The sequence below is a fragment of the Podarcis cretensis genome, assembly GCF_951804945.1.
Source record: "Podarcis cretensis genome assembly, chromosome: 2".
NCBI classification, from domain to species: domain Eukaryota; kingdom Metazoa; phylum Chordata; class Lepidosauria; order Squamata; family Lacertidae; genus Podarcis; species Podarcis cretensis.
This window is the reverse complement of record NC_137171.1, coordinates 7,209,653-7,224,919: the sequence shown is the minus strand read 5'-3', so window position 1 is coordinate 7,224,919 and position 15,267 is coordinate 7,209,653. Positions and strand designations below refer to the sequence as shown.

Here is a 15,267-nt window from a genome sequence, read left to right as displayed (position 1 = left end):
GCAAGACATGAAGCAGAGATCCTTTCATTGTTGTCAGGGCCCGCAGTAGACCACCAAACAGCATCCCTCCCCTCCCCACCAGGAATAATAATAATAATAATAATAATAATGGTTTGTTAATTTATATCCATTTAACCAACATCAACCCAACAAAAAACACACACCAGAGGAACCAAAATTAGAATCGTTTAAAACATTTTAAAGCCTTTTAACCAGTGGCCCCAAACCAAGAGTTGTTCCAGCAATGTCCCTTCAGCTTCCCAGGCATCTCTTTTAAGCAGTGTACAAAGTGGCTTCAATTCAGTGTGAAGGTAAGTACAAATATGCATCCATGAATACAAGGGTATGATACAAAAATGAAATTAAAACAACAGCAACAATGTAAATAAAAAAAATATGTACTGTGTATTTTGGATCTATGGAGAACTATAAAGTTTTGTGTTTGTGTGTATATAAAAATGCAATACAGTGCATGCATTCCAAATTCTAGCAAAATAGAATGGTGGATTTTTACTGCGGCCCTGTTGACATAAAAAATAAGTGAGTGCCAAGTCAAATTTATTTGATTTTTTAAAATATACCATGAAGAAATACCATTTTGAGTCACTATTTCCATGAGTCCAGTTACAGATAGGTAGCCGTGTTGGTCTGCCATAGTCAAAACAAAAAAATTCCTTCCAGTAGCACCTTAAAGACCAACTAAGTCAGTTCTTGGTATGAGCTTTCGTGTGCATGCACACTTATCTGAAGTATCTGAAGAAGTGTGCATGCACACGAAAGCTCATACCAAGAACTGACTTAGTTGGTCTTTAAGGTGCTACTGGAAGGAATTTTTTTGTTTATTTCCATGAGGGCTAAATAGCACACCTGTAGTCCAATGGCAGGAACGCGGGTGGCGCTGTGGGTTAAAACCACAGAGCCTAGGACTTGCTGATCAGAAGGTTGGTGGTTCAAATCCCCGTGACGGGGTGAGCTCCCGTTGCTCGGTCCCAGCTCCTGCCAACCTAGCAGTTCAAAAGCACACCAAAAAGTGCAAGTATATCAATAGGTACCACTCCAGCGGTAAGGTAAACGGCGTTTCCGTGCTTCTCTGGTTCTCCAGAAGCGGCTTAGTCAGGCTGGCCACATGACCTGGAAGCTATACGCCGGCTCCCTCGGCCAATAAAGCGAGATGAGCGCTGCAACCCCAGAGTCGGTCACGACTGGACCTAATGGTCAGGGGTCCCTTTACCTTTACCTAGTCCAATGGCACACATTATTGCAGTGTTTGGGCAATGTCGATCTGGCTGCAATGAACAAGTGGCCAATTAATTGTTTAGCTTTTATTTTTGATTTGAACATCCAAGTGCTTTTAGCTTGCTTGGAAAAAGAGAAGCGAATGCTTCAGTAAATGGAAATAAGAGGGGAAGGGAACATCAGGAACAGCGGCGTGGGAAGAGAAAGATCGGTGTTGGGATCTGCAACCCCCGTCGCCTCTCCTGGCCTCAGGGGTGGGCCAGCCCTGCTTGTTATTCACTTGGACATAGAATCATAGAATTGTAAAGTTGGATGGTACCACTTTCAGTGCAAGGATCTCAATAGGTCCCCCATTCAGTGTGAAACCACACTGACCCTGCTTCGTTTTGGAAATGTACTAGCAGTTTCATTGCTGCACCACCAGGAGGGCACGGTACACTGCAGTTGCACATGGAAGCTCCACTCCAAGAGAGACCTGGCATCTATTCACCTGTGTCTGAGTCCCTCCCTTAAAGCCTTTGGGGCTGACCCCACCCCACATCCCGAAGGGTTCAGTGAGAGGAGCGTGGCCCCTTTTAAAAAAAAGCTGCCTCCCTACTGGACTCAACGCTCGCTCGCTCCTCTTCCTCCAATCCCCTTAGCTTAAGTCCTGACCAATTGCGGCTCCCGGAGAGCCGGCGTCGGCCAATCAGCGCCGGCTAGTGACGCCGGCCAAAATGGCGGCGCCGTGAGTTTTGGGCGCGCTTGGCGGGGGGGAAGCGCCGCCGCCGCCGCCGCGGGGATCTTATATGGCGGCTAAGCGGCGGAAGGCGGCGGCCAGAGCGGAAGGGGAGGATTTTCGGCTCCGGAGCCCCGTGAAGCGGAGCAGCAGTAGGCGGCGGAGACTCGCCGAGGATGGAGAGAGTCCCCGCGGGCAGCGAGGCTCCGAGGGTGAGGCTCCGTGGGGGGACGAGAGCCCCTGGTCCCCGCGGGTCCCCCGAGGCACCGGCCTCCTCGGCGTCGCCTCCGCGCCCTCACCAAACGGCAGCCGCCTCTGATGGGCGCGCGAGCCGCCCTTGGCTGAGCGGGAGTTTACTCCCGAGTAAGCAGCACGTAGGCAGAGCATCCCACGGAAAGGGTCTCTTACTGTTTCTCTGCCAAAGGTCCCGGTCCCATCCTGGCTCGTGCATTCCTCACGGGCTGGGGGAAAATAATATTAGCCCCTTTGTATAACTGGGGGGGGGGGGGTAGCCGTGTGTGGTGTTTAAGGCGAAAGCCAGTAAGGGGCTTGTGTCTTAAAAGACTTCCCTACATATATATGTGTGTGGGTATGTAAGTATACATACATATATATATATATATATATATATACACACAGTATTCACAGTCATACCTCGAGTTGAATGTGCTTCGGGTTGAGCGCGTTCGAGTTGCGCTCCGCGGCAACCCGGAAGTAACGGAGCGTGTTACACTGCATGCGCAGACGCTCAAAATGACGTCACACGCATGCACGGAAGTGGCGAAACGCGGCATGCGCAGACGCACCATTGCGTCTTGTGTTCCGTTCGGGATGTGAACAGGGCTCCAGAACGGATCCCGTTCGCATCCCGAGGTACCACTGTATATATATATATATATATATACACAGGCCCCCCCATATATATATATACACACCCATAGGCACCCACTCATCCACACGTGTGTATATATATATATATATACACACACATACACCCATAGCCACACCCACCCACACATGTACACCCACCCACACATATGTACACCCACATACACCCACACTCACTCTCAGGGCAGTTCACAGAACAAATTCACTACGACACCTGCTAGCCTTCACCAGCCGGGTGCCCTCCAGATGTTTTGGATTATACAAGGCCCCCGGTTTGCTTGCTGGTTGTAACGGAAATAGGAGCCTGAAGCCAATGGAAATCACCTGGTGGGGAAAGGCTGGTCTGTGCTGCAGTGGTTTTGGAAGTCTTTTAAGAGGCCTCAGCACTCTTTGCCTGTTAATACGTAGAACCCATGCAGAAGAGCCTATGTCCCCGACTGAAAGAGTGCTTCCTGGCACCTAGAATAATAATAATAATCTCGTGCAAATGCTAAGGGACACTTGCAGATCAGTTTTCATTTGAAATTCATAGTTGCTTGTTGCTGCCCTCGATTGAAAGGTGCCCATGGTTGTTAAAAACTGAAGCCAGCGCTGAAGAACAAAAGGTTATAAAAATAGGAGTTGCATATGTCCTTTGATATGCCGAACAACAACAACAAAAAGTTTATTAGGTGGTTTTTCCAAGACCCCCAGCAATTTTCAAGTGGTTCATGAAAAGCTTGAGAACCATTGTTTTAAAAAACAAGCATTGCAATTTGCTACAGAGGAGAGGAGAGAAAAGAGAAGAACAGCTGGTGTCATATTGATTGATTGTGGCAGCTGTGTTTGTATATTGCCCCCTCAGGTGCAATATTTGTCCATATTGCCATGGAGGTGGACACCAGTGTACTTGTCAAGAAACTACTCCTCTCATCACAGAGCCTTACCTTGTGAATTATCTTCCAATAATGTTACTAGACCTGCAGGATAATTCACTGGTTTTATGTGAATATATTGCAGCCCACTGTACAAACTTGCATATATTTTTGCCTCTGACCCAGCTTTCCACTGCCATGTAGTCCTTGGAAGACTGCCCTTCCTTGGGCTGAAAAAAGTCCATCCAGTCCCCACTGCCCGGTCTGCAATTTAGAATCATAGAATTGTAGAGCTGGAAGTGTAGTATTCCTGGACTTGGGCCTAGAAAGTTAACATCATCTTAGAATCTGGGCTGCACTTTTGTTCTTTCAGAATGGCAAATAGCTTCTGCAGTTATGTCGAGCTCCAGGGAAGCCAATGTGATTGGTCCTCAATCAAACATTTAGGATGGGGCAGAAGAAAACTGATTGAACCCTGCTGTAGCTCAGTGGTAGAACACCTGTGTTGCTGAGCAAGAGATCCCAGGTTCAATCCCAGTATCTTCAGGCAGAGCTGGGAAAGACTTGTGTCTGAAACCCTAGAGAGCTGGCGCTCAGTTTAGTCAGTACTCTGCTAGATGGACCAGTGGTCTGACTTTATCTAAGACAATTTCCTGTTTTGGTAAATATTGCCTGTATTGGTAAATCTGCTCCAATCAGTTTCACATCTTGAACTGCTTCATTAGGGTGCAGAAATCGCATGTAACAGTTTTGCTTATTTCTACAGAAGTGTTTTTGTTTGTGCATGTATTCACACAGAAACAAGTTCATATAAGACTCCGAAAAGAAAACTGCCTGCCAGTTCACGTTTGCCTGTATTTAGTTCTCCTTCAAATGAAACTGATGTACAGCAAGAAATCTTCTGGGATCCTCAGTCACCAAGTGCATATAAGCTAGGTATCTACTTATTATCGTTCTGATTTCACGTCTGCCTTATTTATATCAGTATTTAATCACTTGGGAATATATGGTGAGAGAACTAAATGATCTAGTGCCAGTTTGTCTGAAGGGTCACCTGTTACTGTATGCACTTGTCTAATCATTAAAAACTTCAGCCGTGGGCCTGCTGATGGCACCCCTAACTTCAGAGGGGAAGTGAGTAGCATCAAGGAGTCGGGCTATCTTTGTGCTGGTTCCCTGGTTGTAGAACTCACTCTGTAGGTTCTTTCACTAGGGTGCTATATGGCTGGTAAAGGTAAAGGGACCCCTGACCATTAGGTCCAGTTGTGACCGACTCTGGGGTTGCAGCGCTCATCTCGCTTTACTGGCTGAGGGAACCGACGTACAGCTTCCAGGTTATGCGGCCAGCATGACAAAGCCGCTTCTGGCAAACCAGAGCAGTGCACGTAAACACCATTTACCTTACCGCTGGAGTGGTACCTATTTATCTACTTGCACTTTGACGTGCTTTCGAACTGCTAGGTTGGCAGGAGCAGGGACTGAGCAATGGGAGCTCACCCCGTTGCGAGGATTCGAACCGCCAACCTTCTGATCGGCACGTCCTAGGCTCTGTGGTTTCTGGGTGCTAATTAAAAATAAAGAAAACATGTCTCTTTCCCTCTTCAAGTATACGTATACTTAAGTATCTAGGTACAGTCATACCTTGGAATAAATACGCTTCAGGTTGAAAACTTTCAGGTTGCGCTCTTCAGTGACCCGGAAGTAATGGAGTGCGTTACTTCCGGGTTTCGCCGCTTGCGCATGCACAGACGGTCAAAATGATGTCACACGCATGCGTGGAAGCAACGAAACGCGACCCATGCAAGCTCTGTTGTGTCTTGCGTTCCGTTTGGGATGCGAACGGGGCTCCGGAACAGATCCCGTTCGCATCCTGAGGTACCACTGTACTTGATTTTTAGGAGGTGCAAGTGGGACTGCAACAAAATGTTGCAGTGTATCCGCCATCAAAGTGTCTGCTGGTCTCCAGTGTACTTTTCAAACAGGGCATTCCACTCTCTCAGTTCTGATTCTTGTCAAATGGCATTTTAATTATGGATTGGATTGATATTTTGTATAGTATTTGTAAACTGCCTTAGAGATCTTGTGACTGAAAAATGGAAGAGAAAATTTACCAACTTTGATTTCCTATTCCAACTCTGGAACACATTGTTTTAATTTTTTTTACTGCCATCACGCTATAAATTCTGTTATGCATGAAGTCATACGCTTAAATATTTGCAGGGGCTAGTCTGCTTCTAAGTTATGCAAATCTCCATCGTCTAGTGATTAGCAGTTGCTAGAAAGGTTTTTGTTTTGTTTTTCAGGCAATGGACAAAAGAAGCAGTTGGTTAGTGGGCATATGGTTGAGATTTCAGAAATTGTTAATCGGATTGCTCCCCATGTAAGTATTACTTCCTAAGGTAAAGCTGCATAGTCCCAACCCATTTTCTTTCTTTTGCAGAAACAGCCTTCATTGTGAAAGGAGTTTCTTCTTGAGAAATTCTAATGTCTGTATAGTTAGAAAGGAAACTTGGATAAAAGTAAACCATATCAACAAAAATCAAGTAGTGTAGAGTTAACTGATGTTATCATTAATATTAGCATGTAGCTTTTCACTTTAGGAGATATAAGTGAGACCTGCAACCAACCATTGCAGTGCTTTCTCTTTGTTAACAAGGAGGACTCTTTGTTTGGAGTTCTAGCCAGCTATTCCCTCAAAACGGGTCATTAACAATCAGCGTTCTGTGGTTACTGCTCATGCTTGGTTCTCAATTGGGCTTGTGATGCGGGGTGCCCTCTTTGGTTTGCTTTTTCATCTTTGTTTTTCCCCAAAGCATAGTGTTTCTTTAACCCTGTCAGCAGCCACAACCCGACTTAATACTTAAAGGGAGTGGGTTGTATCCAGCATTGGTCATAGCCAGAATAAAGCCATTGGAATTAATGGAAATCGCTAACTTGGATCCATTAATTTCACTGGGTTTACTCTGAGTAGAACTTAGTGGGATACAACCCAATAGTACCAGCAGAGTTCCAGGGGCCATGAAACATGACTGCCCTCTCTTCAAACTCAAATCTGCCCAATTACCCAGAGCAAGAGTACAAGGCAAGCAGAGGATGCTGTTCCATCTCCTCTTGTCATTCCTTGCATGCTCATAGAAACGGGACGTAAACAGGCAGTAACAGCAAGGAGGAGAAGGACCAGAAGGCTCCAGAGAGTGGCACCAAGCCCTCTGCAGCGTTGTAGACCTTGGCATCAAGGCCTACTCACTGCATTTTGTGCTCAAGAACTGATGGCGTTCTCTTCCTTCTCTTCTACCCCAGTTTCAACCTGAAGTATAACAGTATTTTTTCCCCAAATTGGCTCCTAAGTTGTGCAGCATCCTCCATAGAGAACCCACCTGTCTACGTCATTGCTTGGTTTTCAGCTGGCAGCGGGGATGTGGCTTTTTAAGGAGGATTTTGGAGTGGGGTAGTTAAATCTCTGTTCTATGGACGTACTCTGCAGTCATTTTGAAATTTTGCCCTTGGTATTTTTCTGTTGTTGGCTGTGTCTCTTGGACTAGGATATTATTTAGAGGGTTTTGTTGGGGGTGGTTGTTGCTGTTGTCAATATTAAGTTTTGTATCTTTATATTAGATCTTATGATTTAAGCGGAAATTGTTTAATTTAGTTGTGTACTTTGGATGTTTTGATTATTTGTGACTACTTTTGTTATGTTTATAACTATAATTTTTTTCCATGTAAGCCACCTTGAGCGTGGTTTGAACTATGAAAAGAAGGCATACAAATAAAATTAAGTTTATATTAACGGTATTGGTGGTAATGCCTGGATTATGTTAATAGTATTGTTATTATTACTACTACTGTTACTAATGTTGTAATAAATAAATGCTTTAAAAAATAGTTTTGAAAGCTGGTACAATTGATTGATACTCATGTTTAATAAGGGTGTTCACATATTTGATTCTTACTGTTCAGGATGAAAAACCTGCCTGCTCTGAAGGATCTCTTCTTGGGTTTTGGATTGGTGATGATGCAATTCCATGTACTCCTGGAATGCCAAAAGTACGATGTAGAACAAAAGTAAATGGCGCAAGGTGTGTTTTATTCCAAAATGAATTCTTTCAGAATAGTAATTAAATCCACGAAACTTGTAGATATTGTAACCTAAAAGAGATTGATTTCCCTCTTCACAATGGTAGCTCCATGATTATGAAACACTCTGCTGGTGAAGATCTACTGCCCTTCCTCTATATCTGCTATTAGACTGCAATACAATACATGCTTAGTTAGGAGTAAGTCACATTGAACTTTATTGAACTTCAAGCTGTTGGACAGTTAGTGAAAACCTTATACAGTGGTGCCTTGCAAGACGAAATTAATTCGTTCCGCAAGTTTTTTCGTCTTGCGATTTTCTCGTCTTGCGAAGCACGGACTTTGGAAAAGCTTCAAAAATCACCAAAGTCTTCAAAAACCTCAAAAAAAGCTACCACCACACCGCGTGCGATGAGTTGCTCCTTGAAGTGAATGCACGGTTTTAAGAAAAAGGAAACAAACTTGCAAGACAAAGGAAACAAACTTGCAGGACAAAGGAAACAAACTTGCAAGACGTTTTCGTCTTGCGAAGCAAGCCCATAGGGAAATCCGTCTTGCGAAGCAACTCAAAAAACGAAAAACTCTTTCGTTTTGCGAGTTTTTCATCTTACGAGGCATTCGTCTTGCGAGGTACCACTGTAGTTTGAGGCCATTTTTAAGATAGAATGTAGGCTTGAAATTATCTTCTATTGGCTTTTAATTGTCGTTTCTGTCTTATTTTAAGTAATTTCATTTGCTTATCTGATACTGTGGTTTTAGGTTGTTTGATGGTGATTTGTTGATTGATTTCATTTTGTAATCCCGTGGTTTTATTTGTAAGCTGCTCTGAATACCCTTAGAAAAGTGGGATAAAATAATCAACTGAAGAGTAAAAAAAAATGTGCCTCATTTGAGTTACACTGTATGTTTTCTAATAGCTATAAAACAAGTAGGCCATTTCAAAATCCATTGTGTTCCTAATGCATTTTCACCTTCTGCTCATTCTCCTAGAGGACTTCAGTTGAGAAACAGAGAAGAAGAGCTTATGAAGTTGGCAAAGCAATTTGATAAAAGCATGACTGATGCAATCCAGGATCAAAGTGCTCCATGCCAGAATAGCCACATTTTATCAGAGGCAATGATATCAGTTGAACATCAAGATGAAGCACAGATGAAAAATCAGCAGCACTTCCTTGGAGAGCATCCCCAAACTGATGATGTCTTGCCCTTTGGAGAAGTTAAGAAGAGTGACGGGACAGTTGAGCACTGTGAAAACAGCAGCCAGAAGTCCATAGATCTTGATGTTGAAGGAGCACTCAATGCTCTCTTTGATGGCCCTACCCAACAATGTAGTGGTCAGCTGAGCGAAGGCCTGTCCGATTGCTCATTGAACGATAGTTTGCTGGACGAAGGGTGCCTTCCAGTTGAATTCACAGCTGCTACTGAATCTGTGATTGAAGATGCACATCAGAGACAAGATTCATCACCTGCTACGAGATCTATGGAACACTTGCCTGCTGAAAAAGCTAAAATGGCTTCTGAACAAACGGTTCCAAGTGCAGTCTCTTCTGAGATAGAATCTGTTGTCTCAAATAAGCTTGATGGGATTGTGGGTGATGATTTTGATGACTGGGGTGCTGATTTGCTGCCAGATGATTCATTTCTAATGCAAATTACTCAGAACCCTGAAGTGATCAATGTTCCACAAAATACTTTAGCTCATACCTCTCACAAAACCAGTGAAACAGAGGAAGGAACTATAGATTCTGAGAAACCTTACGGTGCCCATTGTGCAGTTTTAAATTCCTCTAACAGTGTTCCAGCATCACATGCTGTGGAAAAGCAAAGTGTTAAGATAGGAAATAAACCCAATAAACTAAACTCTGTTTCTAAAAGTCAAAACAAAATTTCTGCTTCAGTGAAACCTGAAAAGGAGAGTATATGTGAAGGCTTTACTCAACTAAAATCTGCCACTGGCACCAGTTCTTCTGGAAAAAATGCTGCTTTTTCAGTACATTCTGATGCCCCTGTATTACGGACTGAAAAATACAGAAATGGTATGCACAGTATATGCCATCAGTCATCTACGGTTTCTGCCAATACAAGGCCTCACGACCTAAGGAAAGTGGCTAAGCAAGTCAGCACAGGGCATCTAAAGCAGATGGAAGTGTCAAAGAGGAATGTGTTTTCATTTGATGATTGGAACGAGCCTAGGTTCTCGGATCAAGTTTTAGAATTGTTTTGTGATTCCAATAGTCTTTGGGGCACAAGTTGTGATGATGCTGATGACGACGACTTGCTTTATCAAGTCTGTGGGGATGTAGAAAAAACTAGTCTGAGCCAAGTTGCGGTGAAAGAGAACGAAAAAGCTAAATTGGTGATAGGAAATGCTTCCAAGTTAGAGGTTGGTTCTTGCCTCTCAGGACCCACGCAAGAACTTTCTAACGTCCCACAGCCTCAAAAGAGCCGTATGGGTAGGAAAACCTTCTCGTTCCATGCTCCTGCTACAGCTACAACACTACGTATGAACGAGAGCTGCTCAGATACTTCTGACAAGCACAAATGGGCACAGTGTAACATGGACAGCATAAACAGTATTCCAGGGAAACTCAGTATGTCAAGTTCAGTGCCTGTAGACTGTTTCACTTCTGTAACTGACTCAACTACTCTCTCAAATATGTGTCTGAGTGTTAATAATATACGGTGGCAGAAGGACCTGTGCCATGTAAGCAAAGTACAAAATAGTGGCAGTATTAATCAAGTGCCAGCTGAGAAATCAAAGTATGCGTTCAGGAAGAGCTATAGTTCCCAAGACCTAGGAATGGACCATAAAAATGTAAATGCAGGCAACCTTTCAAGAACAAATGTAGTATTGGGGGAAAGCAAGAATCCACCAAACGTCTTGCTGCAGACAGTGAAGAACCTGAACACAAAGCCAGTCTTTAAGAGGCACCTCTCTGAGTGCTTCTCCCAGTCTGAAACAGGTAGGTTTTCAGAATAGCAAGCTGACTGTTAATTTAAACTTCATTTTAAGCATAAATGACTGGAAAGGTTTTCAGGGTCAGCCGATGTCTTTTAAGGTAGTCCTGAAAAACAAGATCTCAAAATTATTTCCTTATTCCCTTGCTCACGTGTCGACACGTGATATCCATCAAAGGAACGTAAGATTTCTGAAATTCCTTGGTTTTTTGAAGCTCAGTGGCTTGGTTCACATGAAACATTGAGCCAACTATGGTTTGTTTGTATATCCAAACCTACCCCTGGCAACTTAACCATGGTTTATTTCTAGATGACAGATCAGAATATGAAGCGGTAGTTTAAGTTGGTCCAGACCTGCTCTCCTGACTTAATCCTGTGTTGTTTCAGAGCCATACCCTTGATATTTCCCCAGCTACAGAAATGCAAGTTAAATAATAAAATCAACATCTGGTGAAATACGCCATGGTTACATTGCTGGACTTGCAACACCGATCCTGGTTTGTTCAGTAAACCATGGCTTAGTATTTTGTGTGAATGCAGTTTGTTAGAATGGAGAGTTCTTAGGAAATGGTAGGATGGAAAGTAATAAAATAAGCAGGGAACTGTAGAAAGGGGAAGGCCGAGGGCTATTTTTTTTTTTTTATTGAACACTGAGTCTGTGGAGATTTTTCATCTGCTCTTGGGAGTTTTTTGCATTCTGCAATGCTTCATGCTGTTTTAGTTAAGGTTGTATCATAACAGTAGTATTGCCCAGCGGTGGAATGCTTATGAGTACATAAGCATGTACTATTTGTTAATCACTATCAATTAAAATATCTAGAAGAAATGTCACCGGAAATGTTTTTGTAACATGTAAATGGTGGCTTTAAAAATAATAATATTATTTGCCAAATTCAGATTACCGTATTTTTTGCTCTATAAGACTCACTTTTTCCCTCCTAAAAAGTAAGGGGAAATGTGTGTGCGTCTTATGGAGCGAGTGCAGGCTGCGCAGCTATCCCAGAAGTCAGAACAGCAAGAGGGATTGCTGCTTTCACTGCGCAGCGATCCCTCTTGCTGTTCTGGCTTCTGAGATTCAGAATATTTTTTTTCTTGTTTTCCTCCTCCAAAAACTAGGTGCGTCTTGTGGTCTGGTGCGTCTTATAGGGCGAAAAATACGGTATTTTAATAACAAGCATTGTCCTAGAAGAGGAAGATGCGAGCCATCGAGAGAGAGGTAGACTAGCAGGGCCTACAGGTTTTTGCCCTTGAGGCTACTAGAAGCCCATTTTAGTTCCTGAACCTGGATTAGACACTCCTAGACATAAGCACTTTGGATTAGTTTTTGTGCAATTGCATAGATCAGAAATTGTGCAAAAACTGCTTGTTTGCATAGATCTTGATCTGCTTGTTTGCTGAGGAAGTCACACTGTGGTAGCTTTTAGGCACAGAAGCCTCACCTTCTGGAAGTGGAGGCCTTTTTTCAGTCACTTCCTGTTTTGAAAACCAAACACATTTTAGTAACCATGTGGGTTAGAAACTTAGCATAGAATTGTAGAGTTGTAGTCGAAACAAAATAAAAAAAATATCTTTCCAGTAGCACCTAAGAGACCAACTAAGTTTGTTATTGGTATGAGCTTTTGTGTGCATGCACACTTCTTCAGATACACTGAAACAGAAGTCACCAGACCCTTATACAGTGGTACCTTGGGTTACATACGCTTCAGGTTACACACTCCGCTAACCCAGAAATAGTGCTTCAGGTTAAGAACTTCAGGATAAGAACAGAAATTGGGCTCTGGCGGTGCAGTGGCAGCGGGAGGCCCCATTAGCTAAAGTGGTGCTTCAGGTTAAGAACAGTTTTAGGTTAAGAACGGACCTCCAGAATGAATGAAGTACTTAACCCGAGGTACCACTGTATATAGTGAGAGGGTAGGGAGGGGTATTACTCAGGTTTACGTCAACAGGTTTACCACACCTATCGGCCAATCACCCATTCCCATCACCCTTCTGAATAATACCCCTCCCCACCCTCTCACTATATATAAGGCTCTAAGGCGCTACTTAGAGGGACGCAGGTGGCGCTGTGGGTTAAAGCCTCAGCGTCTAGGACTTGCCGATCGAAAGGTCGGCGGTTCGAATCCCTGCGGCGGGGTGCGCTCCCGCTGCTCGGTCCCAGCGCCTGCCAACCTAGCAGTTCGAAAGCACCTCCGGGTGCAAGTAGATAAATAGGGACCGCTTATCAGCGGGAAGGTAAACGGCGTTTCCGTGTGCGGCTCTGGCTCGCCAGAGCAGCGATGTCACGCTGGCCACGTGACCCGGAAGTGTCTCCGGACAGCGCTGGCCCCTGGCCTCTTAAGTGAGATGGGCGCACAACCCCAGAGTCTGTCAAGACTGGCCCGTACGGGCAGGGGTACCTTTACCTTTACCTTTACCTTTACCTTTAAGGCGCTACTGGAAGGAATTTTTGTACTATTGTGGGTTACTGATGCAAATAAATGTTTTGCTAGGTTATCGTGTCCCAGTCTTGCAACTTCTGGTTATGTCTTCTCCCCCATCAACCTTTGTTATCATATTTATTTAAAACTCACATTATACGTGATCCATACTTTGGTGAAACCCAGAAAAGTTTCTCTTCCCAATTTTCACTATTCCCTTTTCTGGTATTGGACAGTACCTTGGATTCCGATTCCTAATCATTCAGTTGGTAGAGCATGAGAATTAATATCAGGGTCATGGTTTTGAGCCCCACATTGGGTGAAAGATTCCTTTATTGCAAAGGGTTAGACTAGATGGTCCTCATGGTCCCTTCCAACTCTGTTTCTATGATTTATGATCTAATTGAAGAGCTGACTTACCAATGTATTAGAACCATCAACCTTCACTTTGCTCGATGGACATCGACGCAGCGGGTTTTGTATTTGTTGCATTAATGCATTGAAAGACAAGCCTTACTACCTTCAGATCATGACGCTTAATAATTTAGTTACTAATGCATGTCTACTTTTGCAGAACAGAAAAGCAGAAAGTGTTCTCAGGAAGAAATTGCTAGGAAAAAGCAAGAAGCTCTTGAACGGAGAAAATGGAAAATGCAGGCATTGCTCAAAAATACAGCACCTACCTGAGCTGGCAGATTTGGAAATGGAGGAGTTGGCAGAAGATGGGCAGGAGAATAGTCAAAGACACTAAGCAGACATTATTATTCTGTCCTTCTACCTATTTTTTTCACCTTGCTCTGTCTAGATTCTTAAACGAAATACCAATAACTGACAAGCAAGGAGCTGCTCTATTTTGTTTTGAGTTTTGAAACACTATAGTTTACATCCGTGAATGGTTTTGCTGGTACTCAGTTACTTTGCTTAACAAGAAGTTTGGCATCAACTGTGCCATGTCAAAGATGTGACAGTTTTTATCTGGGAATATGTGAAAAGTCCAGTGTCTCAAGGTATTTGAATTGAATAGCAATCTGGTTGCGAACCCTTTCCCAATACAAAGCAACTCCTATGCCATTTATTCCAGGGCTTTTGTTGGCATTGTTAGTGGCATGTAGCCATAGAATAAATGAAAAACTGCCATGTTTAGCCTAGACATCTATTCACAGCTCAAGACCATTTTTATTTTTGGGTTGCCACAGCAGTATAGGGGGAAGTGATTTTTTTTATTTTGTGAACAGACAGTACAACGAAGGAGTTTTCTAAGATTTATTTATCTTTGTAAATTACGTATACTTTGTAAAATGTGATTAAAAATGGCAACTGCTTCTATCACGTTGCTCTTTTCGGTTCCGTAAGTGGGAAATGCTTCATATAAAGAATCAGCATCATGCTTCCCTGCCAGGAAGTTGTGCTACCTACATTATGTGGCGAGCTCCAGTAGATGAACTCTTACAGCTCAGCTGGGGAAATTATGGGCCTCCAGATGTTTTTGGACCACAACTCCCATCATCCCTGACCATTGGCCATGCTGCCTGGGGCTGATGGGAGTTGGAGCCCAACATCTGGAGGCCCATAGCTTCCCTATATCGACAGCAAAGTCTGTTAGCAACAAAATGTTTTACAGCAGTAATAATAATAATGTCATTATTGGTACCCAGCCTGTCTGACTGGGTTGCTCCAGCCACTCTGGGAGGCTTCCAACATACTTAAAAACATAATAAAACATTACACATTAAAAAACTTCCCTATACAGGGCTGCCTTCAGATATCTTCTATTTTTTTAAAAAATAATATTTATTCAGAATTTTAAAGGTTACAAAAAGAAAAAAGAGAAAAAAGAAAAACAAAAAATACAATCATTTAAAAAAAGATAAAAAAGAGCAAATCAAACCTTTACATATTTTTCTTTCTTTAACTTATTTCCTTGACCTCCTCACACCTCCCTAATTCAAATTGTTAATTCAGCAAATCCTTCCAACCTTGTTTTTATCTTAATAGTTTGTTTTAAAATACTGTAATTTTACATTCTCTCTTTCATCAATTCATTTTTACTTAATCCTTTATGTCATTTCTGCCAAAACCACATAATTTTCTTTTTCAAACACCTTTCTAACAAAAGCCTTAA

General features: G+C 43.0%; 1 protein-coding gene across 1 annotated transcript; it reads left to right on the top strand.

The window, feature by feature from the left end:
• The first annotated feature begins 1,931 nt into the window (after positions 1-1,931).
• Positions 1,932-14,471, top strand: ETAA1 (ETAA1 activator of ATR kinase). The gene is made up of 6 exons (XM_079966674.1): positions 1,932-2,166; positions 4,495-4,632; positions 6,000-6,076; positions 7,654-7,772; positions 8,761-10,733; positions 13,720-14,471. Exons 1-6 carry the CDS (start codon positions 2,025-2,027, stop codon positions 13,830-13,832), a joined length of 2,562 nt encoding a protein of 853 aa, XP_079822800.1. The 5' UTR covers positions 1,932-2,024; the 3' UTR covers positions 13,833-14,471.
• The last annotated feature ends 796 nt before the right edge of the window (positions 14,472-15,267 follow it).

Coding starts and splice junctions, on each gene's coding strand:
- ETAA1 (XM_079966674.1), top strand. CDS start 2,025: ATGGCGGCTAAGCGGCGGAAGGCGGCGGCCAGAGCGGAAGGGGAGGAT. Junction 2,167..4,494: donor CGGGCAGCGAGGCTCCGAGG/GTGAGGCTCCGT, acceptor GTATTCACACAG/AAACAAGTTCATATAAGACT. Junction 10,734..13,719: donor CTTCTCCCAGTCTGAAACAG/GTAGGTTTTCAG, acceptor CTACTTTTGCAG/AACAGAAAAGCAGAAAGTGT.